Below are 9758 nucleotides of genomic sequence, written 5' to 3' on the forward strand. Positions count from 1 at the left end.
CCTGAGCCGAAGGCAGCGGCTTAACCCACTGAGCCACCCAGGCGCCCCACAACCAGGATTTTAACACAAATCTTCTTGGCTCCAGGTCTTCTGACTTCCCTTTCACCATTCTCATGTGTGGCTCATTTTAGTTTTCAAAATATTAAGAGCTACAGGTACTTTTTAATTAACGAAATTAGAGTGATAGATACTTAGGGTAGAGATAATTAATATTTCCTTATTCTCAGCATTTTGGCATTCTTGTTACAGTATCATCCGAAAGGTGCTAGGATAGATGTTTCTATCAACGAGTGTTATGATGGCTCCTATGCCGGAAATCCTCAGGATATTCATCGCCAGCCTGGATTTGCTTTTAGTCGCAATGGACCAGTAAAGAGAACACCTATCACACATATTCTTGTGTGTAGGTAGGTAAAAACATCATACAACAAAACTTATTCTCTGACTTCTACTGGTGATGGAGACAAAGGAGAGCCCGACAGGGCTACTGTTTAGGGTGGGAATCATTATTTCAGATTATTAGCTAAGTGTCTGGGTGGTATACTGTTTTATAACTCTCTCCAGCCCCTGTAGCGATTTTCTCACTTCCTCCTTAGAACTTTTTCCTGTGTCTTAAATGTTAATGTCACTACTGCTACAGTGCTTAGAGGGATTAAAGAATTCTCCCAGTGGAAGTTACTATGTGCATGCATAGGAAGGAACCTGTACCAGAGGAATGTACTCTATTTGAGAGGTGTGAAATAGAAAGAATCCTATCCCTGTCACTTAGTGTTACATCAACATTTCTTTTCATCAGACCAAAACGAACAAAAGCAAGTATGTCTGAATTTCTTGAATCTGAAGACGGAGAAGTGGAACAGCAGCGAACGTATAGTAGTGGACACAATCGTCTCTATTTCCATAGTGATACTTGTTTACCTCTCCGTCCACAAGAAATGGAAGTAGATAGTGAAGATGAAAAAGATCCTGAATGGCTAAGAGAAAAAACCATTACAGTGAGTATTACTATTATCACCACTGACCGTGATTTGAGAATCTTAATGATGAAGTAATTCATGTTTAAAAACTATTAGTTGTTTAATATGAATTAAACTCTTAACTTAGTGTGAAGGACTCCTTTCTAAATGAAGGAATTTAGGAATCCACAATTTTTGTAATTGTGTCATTTGAATAGTTAGCAACTGAAGGACATACAGCTTTTCTTCTTGTGATTTTGTATCGTGTTTTGATTTTTTTGAAGTAGGTAACTTATTTATAACTCAGGGTTTCCCTTTTAAAATTACTACTTGAATAAAAGTTTTAACAAATGTTGCCACTTTGCTGTATAAATAAGATGATGATATTAGTTACAAAAATTGTTTTTGATTGTCTCATAATTTTTTTTAGAAATACCAATTTTGTTTTTTCTGTATTTAATAGGTATTTTTTCCTTCTTTTTTTTTTTCCTTCTTTTTAGCAAATTGAGGAATTTTCTGATGTTAATGAAGGAGAGAAAGAAGTGATGAAACTGTGGAATCTCCATGTCATGAAACATGGGTAGGGTATTTCTAAATTTAAATATTCCATTTCCTTTATGTTCCTCTTGCTGCTTCCATTCTGTAAATCTATGTTTGAGACTTATTTAAAATTCTACTGGCTTGGGGACGCCAGGGTGGCTCAATTGGTTATGTATCCACCTCTTGATTTCTGCTAAGGTCATCATCTCAGGGTCGGGCAGTTGGTCCTGTATTGGACTTTGCCCTCAGTTTGAAGCCTGCTTTAGAGTCTCCGTTTCCCTCCCCTCTCCTCACACAAAAAAATAGTAAGAAAATTCCATTAGCTTACATACAGTGTGCCCTAAATCTTATCCTAATTCAAAGTATTATAACTGCAGAAAGAAAAATGGTTTTATGTTTAAGAAAGGCGTTAGCTCTAATAGCAGTTCTCATTTTTAATATGTCACCCCCCCTTTTTTTTTATAAGAATGTCCAATAGACATTTTTTTTTAAGATTTTATTTATTCACTTGACAGAGAGAGAGATCACAAGTAGGCAGAGACGCAGGCAGAGAGTGGGAAGCAGGCTCATCGCTGAGCAGAGAGCCCAATGCGGGGCTCGATCCCAGGACCCTGAGATCATGACCTGAGCCGAAGGCAGAGGCTTAACCTACTGAGCCACCCAGGTGCCCCAATATGTCCCCTTTTTTTAATGACCCAATTTTCATTTATTTTATTGCTAAGGATTAAAAAAAACATTAGGTCCCTTGGTACATACCTGGAAATGCTGAAGATTGGTTATCACACTATTAGTACAGTTTTTTTTAATTGCTTAATTCTGGAGAATAAAATATAAATAGCTTTTCTGATTTCTTACTACCATTGCATAGAGGTCAGGATAGAACAGTACTTATTTCTTGTGCCATTGTGGCTAAAAGTATCTTCCAAAGTGTTATTTTTCCTGCAGATTTGCCTCCTTCCCAGTGTGTGAACTATTTGCCTTTCAATACATTTATGTTTCTTCTGTACCTTCATTATTATTATTAGATCCTCATTTAAGGTTTTCTTCTATAGTGTGAACAGCCAAAATGTTTTTATTTATAATGAAGTAAATGGTAAGGAGCACTTCTGTTTCTTTACTCTTAAGGAGTAAAGAGGAACTGGTGCATAAATTCCAGCCCAGATGTCTGGGGTGCATGGGCCATAGCCTTTTTTTGTACACTGCCTTAAGCTAAGAATAGTCTTCGCATCTTTAGTGGGTTGGAGAAAAAAAAGAGGAAGACAACAGATCGCATATAGCTTGTAAAACCTAAAATGTTTTCTTATCTAGCCTTTTAGAGAAAATGTTTGTTTGGTCCCTGGTGTAGTCATTAAAACTCAGTCATGAGTAATTTCTGTATTTTGAAACTTAGGTTAAGTCTGTTTTTTTCTTTTGTCCTGATAGATCAGTTTCAAGATGGAATTTTAGTCCTACTATTACTTTATTGGGTTCCATTTTCATTCCTTGATCTAACTCTGGTAGCATAACAACTGTTGGGGGGTTCGTGCTATACTAGCATTGTAAAGTAGCTAGTATCATTGGGTATTTTTACCTGTTGGGTAAACTTTGGATTTTAAAATATCTGCAGGCAGGCCTTACAGACTTTGTTAGACACTGAGTTTCAGTGGATAACTGAGCAGCCTTTCTCCTATTTGGTTTGATTTTATTATTTTCAAATTTTATTCATTGTGGGTGCCCCTTCCTTGCTTTCTATCAACACAGCCAGACTGTTCACCACATTCAATGTGGCTATTTTTCTCTTGTTTTATTGAAAAATAATTGGTATACATCACTGTAAGTTTAAGACATACTGTATGATGGTTTGATTTATATTTATTGTGAAGTGATTACAATAGATTGAGCTAACATCCCTCTTATATAGATACAATAAAAAGAAAAAAAAGAAGGAAAAAATCATTTTCTCCTTTTGTTGAGAATTCGTAGTATTTATTCTTTTAACAACTTTCCTGTAAATATTGTACAACAGTGTTGTCATCATGTTGTACATTATATGCCTAGTACTTGAGCCTTTGCGTATTTGAACACCTCCCTTAATCTCTCCTCCTCCCACTTCCTGCCTTTGGTACCGACAAGTTTGATCTCTTTTTCTATGAGTTTTGTTACTGTTTTCAGATTTAATTTGGTTTTTTTTTAGTAATCTCTATACCCATCATGGCGCTCAAACTCATGACCCAGAGATCAAGAGTTACATACTCTACCAACCAAACCAGCCAGGCACCTCTGTTTTTTTTAGATTCCACATATAAGTGAGATCATACGTTGTTTGCCCTTCTGTCTGGCTTAGCGTAATGCTTTCACAGTCCATCCATGTTGTTACAAATGTGGCATCTTCATTTCTTTAAAGGTTTTTCATGAAGTGAAAAATGTAGAGAAATAACTGCTTCTGAACTAGGAAAGTATGTCAAGGTCAAGAGAGAAACTAAAGGGGATAGTTGGTGTGTATGTAGAGAGTTTAAGGAAAGTGGTGGCAAGAGAAAAATCCTCTGTACTTTTAATACTGTCGTATATGCTGTTTCATTAGGACAAACAAATGACATCTTTTGAATTTCTAAGTTAAATTAAATCGCTTTAAATTTTTTAAAATGGTAAGTCCATTCAGGTCATTGAATCTCAGATTCACTGTAGTTTTACTAATTGTTAAATCATCACTTACTGGTCTATCCGTTACCATGTTGCATTTGACAAAAATGCTTTATATCACTGTTGATGTTTGTGTTATTTTTATTGAATAGGTTTATTGCTGACAATCAAATGAATCATGCCTGTATGCTGTTTGTAGAAAACTATGGACAGAAAATAATTAAGAAGAATTTATGTCGAAACTTCATGCTTCATCTAGTCAGCATGCATGACTTTAATCTTATTAGCATAATGTCAATAGATAAAGCTGTTACCAAGCTCCGTGAAATGCAGCAAAAATTAGAAAAAGGAGAATCTGCTCCCCCTGCAAATGAAGAAATCACTGAAGAACAAAATGGGACAGCAAATGGATTTAGTGAAATTAACTCAAAAGAGAAAGCTTTGGAAGCAGATGGTGTCTCAGGGGTTTCAAAACAGAGCAAAAAACAAAAACTCTGAAAAGAAAAAACCTAACCCCGTGTTATGGACAAACACTGAAATTGCATTCTAGGGAATTCAGCCTCTAGGAAGAGTTTTGTTTTCGTTTGTAATCATAGGTTTCAAACAGGCACTGTTAGATGAAGTAAATGATTTCAACAAGGGTATTTGTGTCAGGGCTCGACTTCACTTTGTCATGCAGCATTACATGGATGTCCATTTCATTGATGTCATTACAACACTCTAGTTGGAGCATGAAAAGCAATAGTTGAAAGAAAGTATTTTTAACTTCAGCAATTGTCTTATGAAATATATTGAATTGATAATCTAGAAATTATTTCATATATTTAAATTATAATGGTTTTAGCATTTGTGACTGGCCATTTTTCTACTTCGTAATTGTGAAGACTTTTTTGGGGAGGGAAAATTAGAGTGTGATTCCTTTTTAGAAATTGAAGATTTTTGGAAATTATGTTGCATTATTATTGCAATCAAACCTTGATCCTTGATTTTGAAATCATTTATCAATTTGGAATGAGAAATTACAACATAAGATCCTTCTTTCTAGAAGTTTTACAATTTTAAAATAGCACTTCTTCATCTTATGCCTGTTTGAGAAAATATCAATTTTTCACATTGTTGACCGTGAAAGGTCATGTTGGCTTCAAAGGTTACTGACCATTTTGTTTTTATGTGGATACTTTTACTGCATTGCTCACCCAGTATGTTTTTTTAAACTTGAAAAAATATTGCTGTTTTGGGTTTGTTTTTTGTTTTTGTTTTTGTTTTTTAACTTTTCAGTATGGTAATCACATTGAAAAATTCAGCTGTCTACATCTTTTCATTATAAACCAAGGGAAGAATGAGTTTGGGATTTTTAAGATGCCACTTTTGAGGAAGGAAATGTTCTATAAAAATGAATCAGAAAATCTATAACTTTTTTTCTTTGCAAGGGATGTCTTTGTAATGTATTTCATGATTAGAATATCCAATACAGATAAGCTGACTTGAATTGTTGTGAGCAGTTTTGCCCTGTGATATATGTGTTTTTATGCACATATTTGCAGTTGGATTTTCTCCAACAGAAAGTGGTTTCACTACTGGCACATTAACAAGCACCAATAGATTTTTATTCCAACTCCAAGCACTGTGGTTGAGTAACATCACCTCAATTTTTTATTATCCTTAAAGATAATTGCATTTTCATATTCTTTATTTATAAAGGATCAATGCTGCTGTAAATACAGGTATTTTTAATTTTTTAATTTCATTCCACCACCATCAGATGCAGTTCCCTATTTTGTTTAATGAAGGGATATATAAGCTTTCTAATGGTGTCTTCAGAAATTTATAAAATGTAAATACTGATTTGATTGGTCTTTTAAGATGTGTTTAACTGTGAGGCTATTTAACTAATAGTGTGGGTGTGATTTGTCATCCAGTATTAAGTTCTTAGTCATTGATTTTTGTGTTAAGAAAAATAGGAAAGAGGGAAACTGCAGCTTTCATTACAGACTCCTTGATTGGTAAGCTCTCTCAGTGATGAGTTACAGTAAACTCTGATCATGCCTCTGGATAGTGAATCTCGAGCATTTCTCTCGGGCTTTAATTTGCTAAAGCTGTGCACATATGTAAAAAAAAAAATAGATTATTTTAGGGGAGATGTAGGTGTAGAATTATTGCTTATGTCATTTCTTAAGCAGTTATGCTCTTAATGCTTAAAAGAAGGCTAGCATTGTTTGCACAAAAAGTTGGTGAGTCCCTCCCCCAAATAGTAATGAAATTACTTCTGTTGAGTAAACTTTTTATGTCATCTTATAATAAAAGCTGAAAAAATCCCTTTGTTTCTATTTATAAAAAAAAAAATGCTTTTCTATATGTACCCTTGGTAAGAGATTTTGAAGAAATCATGTAAGATGATAAAGCATTTGAATGGTACAGTAGATGTAAAAAAAAATTCAGTTTAAAAGAACGTTTGTTTTTACATTAAATGTTTATTTGAAATCAAATGATTTTGTACATAAAGTTCAATAATATAAAAGCTGTATTCTGTTTTGGTTTTGGTTTTGATTATTATGCATTGTTAATGTGTGTACTAAAATTTTCATTTGGCTAGGATAGTAAGGATCCAGAAAAAGTACACCCAACAGTCAGAGTTAATAAATTAAGGGGGAAAAAAATGAACCCAGTGCAAAAATCCCACTTTTAGTTCTAGTAACATCCGTTGCAAATGGCATGTTATTTATCAAAAAACATTTTTATAAGTTCAGAGTAATGTCAGTGTTAGTTAGCCTGATAGTTAACAGCTATCCATCTTTGGTTGTGAATTTTTTCTTTTTAATGAAAAATAATTTATCTTGGCCTTTCAGAAAGCTCATAGACTGGGATACAAATGAGAATTATAAAGTAAAGTGATATAAAGTTATCTACAACATTCTGTGAGGTTAGTAGTCATTGATGTTAACTCTGGAAGAGTTAGGGGAAGCTTTACAGAGGAGCTGACAGGTGAGTTCTTCTTGCTTTATTTACCAGTCACCTGTACACATGCTACTCTGTGTTCTTTGAGTTGAGTGCCTCTCTGTGCTTCCAGTGCTTGTTCTAGAGGTTTCTTCTGAGCAGTTGCTTTCTCACTACATTGCAAGGTCCATCTCACTGACGTTTGTACTGCTGAATGGTTTTAGGTGCTCAGATACTTGGTGACCTGAACGGAGGGTTTTACAAGCTGTGCTGAGTTTGGATTCCAGGTAATAGGAGGTATTTGGATATTTACAGCACAGATAGGACACAAACCAACCTGTGTTTTTTGTGGGCCATGGCTCTAAGAACTGGGGAGAGGAGAGGCTCTACAGAGGAAGAAGCCACCATTCGGAGGCTATTGTAGTAGTAAGCCAGGTGAACTCTCCAACTACTAGAACACTACTTGTCCTGAAGTAAATGCCTGAAGTCCTTGGTCAGTGCAATTGTAGGACAGAGGAGTGACGAAGCCAGGAAGGTTTCAGAAAGGAAGCAGCAGTCTTCCTGCTGCACAGAAAATGAGTTATGACGGCAATTTCAGGGTAGTGATGGGATAAGGACACCGGTTTAAAGTATCTAGTGCATGGGAAATGAGGTGGAGAGGCTTCACACAGGAAGAGTGTATGAAAATGGGGTCATACCAAGACAGGCCAAGTTAAGAATTTGGGGGAGAGTGCATGGGAGGGTTCCATGTTTGCAGAATACAGAAACCAAAAAGTTATCAGAGGGACGCCTGGGTGGCTCAGTTGGTTAAGCAGCTGCCTTCGGCTCAGGTCATGATCCCAGCGTCCTGGGATCGAGTCCCACATCGGGCTCCTTGCTTGGCAGGGAGCCTGCTTCTCCCTCTGCCTCTGCCTGCCACTCTGTCTGCCTGTGCTTGCTCTCGCTTCTCTCTCTATGACAAATAAATAAAATAAAAAATCTTAAAAAAAAAAAAGTTATCAGAAAAAGGATGGAATGAGCAAGAACACAGATGGTTTCGGCTTGCTGTCAATAGGAAGTGGTTTCACTACTTGGCCTATTAACAAGCACTCAAGACCCTTCTGGTGGCAAAATGGCACACTGTTGAGAGAGCAGTCTGGTAGTTCCTATTAAATCACAATGTAGGATGCCTGGGTGGCTCAGTCAGTTAAGTGCCTTTGGCTCAGGTCTTGGGTCCTGGGACTGAGCCCCACATCAGGCTCCCTGCTCAGCAAGGAGACTGCTCCTCTCTCTCCCTCTGTGAACTCTCTTGCTCTCACTCTCAAAGAAAAATCTTTGAAAAAGATTTAAAACAAAAACAAAAAACAGTGCCTTCAGCCTTTGCTCTAACAATTCCATCTTTAGGTAGTTCTACAAGTAAATTAGAACACATGTAAAATGATAAATTGCCACCACTGTTGAAAACAGACTAGACTCTAACAAGTCATCAGTAGGGTGGGTATATCATATGATCCATATAAATGGGATATATGCAGCAATAAAAAAGGATAAAGAAGTGTTTTATTTTTGTGTGTGTGAACCAATGTGGAACAAATGCCAAGATAAAAGGTACAGAACAGTTCCTAGTGTGCTTCAAATTTTTAACTGAAAAAATTAGTATGTGCCCATATTTGCTTTGGTTATAGCATGTGTCTAAAGGATACACTGCTTTTAGGGAAGATAATCTGGAGAAAACAGAGGAGAGGCAGGCTTTTCATTGCTATTTTTGAGACATTGCAATTTACTACCTTTTTTTTTTTTTTAATTTTATAGTTCTTAAATTTAAAAATGAAACCAGAATATTTTAGAAAGGGAGTTCAAGAAAGATGATGTTTGTACTGGGAAAAAGGCAGAAGGGCTAAGTGTCTAGCACAGAACTTGGAACATGGTAAATTTCTAGTAAGTAAAACAGGAAGTTCATTGTGAATGTTTCTAAAAATTCAATTTGTATTTTGTTAAAGTAACATAAATAGTAGGTCACTCCTAGAAAAGTGGAAATATATGAGGTTCTGTTAATTATGCCAAGTACCATATTAAAGCAGAGATCTTAGCATTAACGGTACTTGGGTTGTAAGAATTTAAGTACATGCATGCGCTCTGGTGTTCTCAGTGTGTACTCTATGCATTGAGCCTCTGCCTTCAGCTCAGGTCATGATCTCAGGGTCCTGGGCTCGAGTCCTGCATCAGGCTCTCTGCTCCATCCGATGCCTGCCTCTCTGCCTACTTATGATCTCTGTCAAATAAAATCTTAAAAAAAAAAATGTCACATGGGATCACTCTATAAAGCTGGTTCTAGGGAGCAGGGTTGATACCTCCTGGACTAGGGTATTTTATCTATTTTCCCATTTTGATTACCATCCTATCCACATGGCAAAGCTTCGTTCAACCAAGGGCCACACACAGGTGCACCACCACATTTGTGTCTAAGCTACTCCATCCTTTTTCAGCACCCAAAGAGCTTCTATCTGCCCTTCTAGCATATGGCCACAAGCAGCCATTCCTTCACTCACCTATTAAATGTACGCCAACACTTGTCACCAGCACTGGAAACGACAGATTGAAGAAGACTCAGAACCTGTTCTAAGAATTCTCCAGGGTCAAAACCAGAATTCTCATGGGTCAAAACCAGAGTCATTTGCTTCCTCCTTCTGTCCCTATAAAGATCTATTTCTTTAGTAGATTCATTGCTTA

The 9758-nt window shown here is 36.4% G+C and overlaps 1 protein-coding gene across 1 annotated transcript; it reads left to right on the forward strand.

Moving 5' to 3' along the window:
- Positions 1–215: 215 nt before the first annotated feature.
- On the forward strand, positions 216–6649 carry LOC132004457 (polycomb protein SUZ12-like). The gene is made up of 4 exons (XM_059380905.1): positions 216–407; positions 797–995; positions 1457–1536; positions 4268–6649. Exons 2-4 carry the CDS (start codon positions 819–821, stop codon positions 4611–4613), a joined length of 603 nt encoding a protein of 200 aa, XP_059236888.1. The 5' UTR covers positions 216–407; positions 797–818; the 3' UTR covers positions 4614–6649.
- Positions 6650–9758: the final 3109 nt, after the last annotated feature.

The sequence above is a fragment of the Mustela nigripes genome, chromosome 16 (genome assembly GCF_022355385.1).
Source record: "Mustela nigripes isolate SB6536 chromosome 16, MUSNIG.SB6536, whole genome shotgun sequence".
NCBI classification, from domain to species: Eukaryota; Metazoa; Chordata; class Mammalia; order Carnivora; family Mustelidae; genus Mustela; species Mustela nigripes.

Excerpts from the sequence above, each read along its gene's own strand:
- LOC132004457 (XM_059380905.1), top strand. The coding sequence starts at position 819 with ATGTCTGAATTTCTTGAATCTGAAGACGGAGAAGTGGAACAGCAGCGA. Across the intron at positions 996-1,456 it reads TAAGAGAAAAAACCATTACA|CAAATTGAGGAATTTTCTGA; the intron begins GTGAGTATTACT and ends CCTTCTTTTTAG. Across the intron at positions 1,537-4,267 it reads CTCCATGTCATGAAACATGG|GTTTATTGCTGACAATCAAA; the intron begins GTAGGGTATTTC and ends TTTATTGAATAG.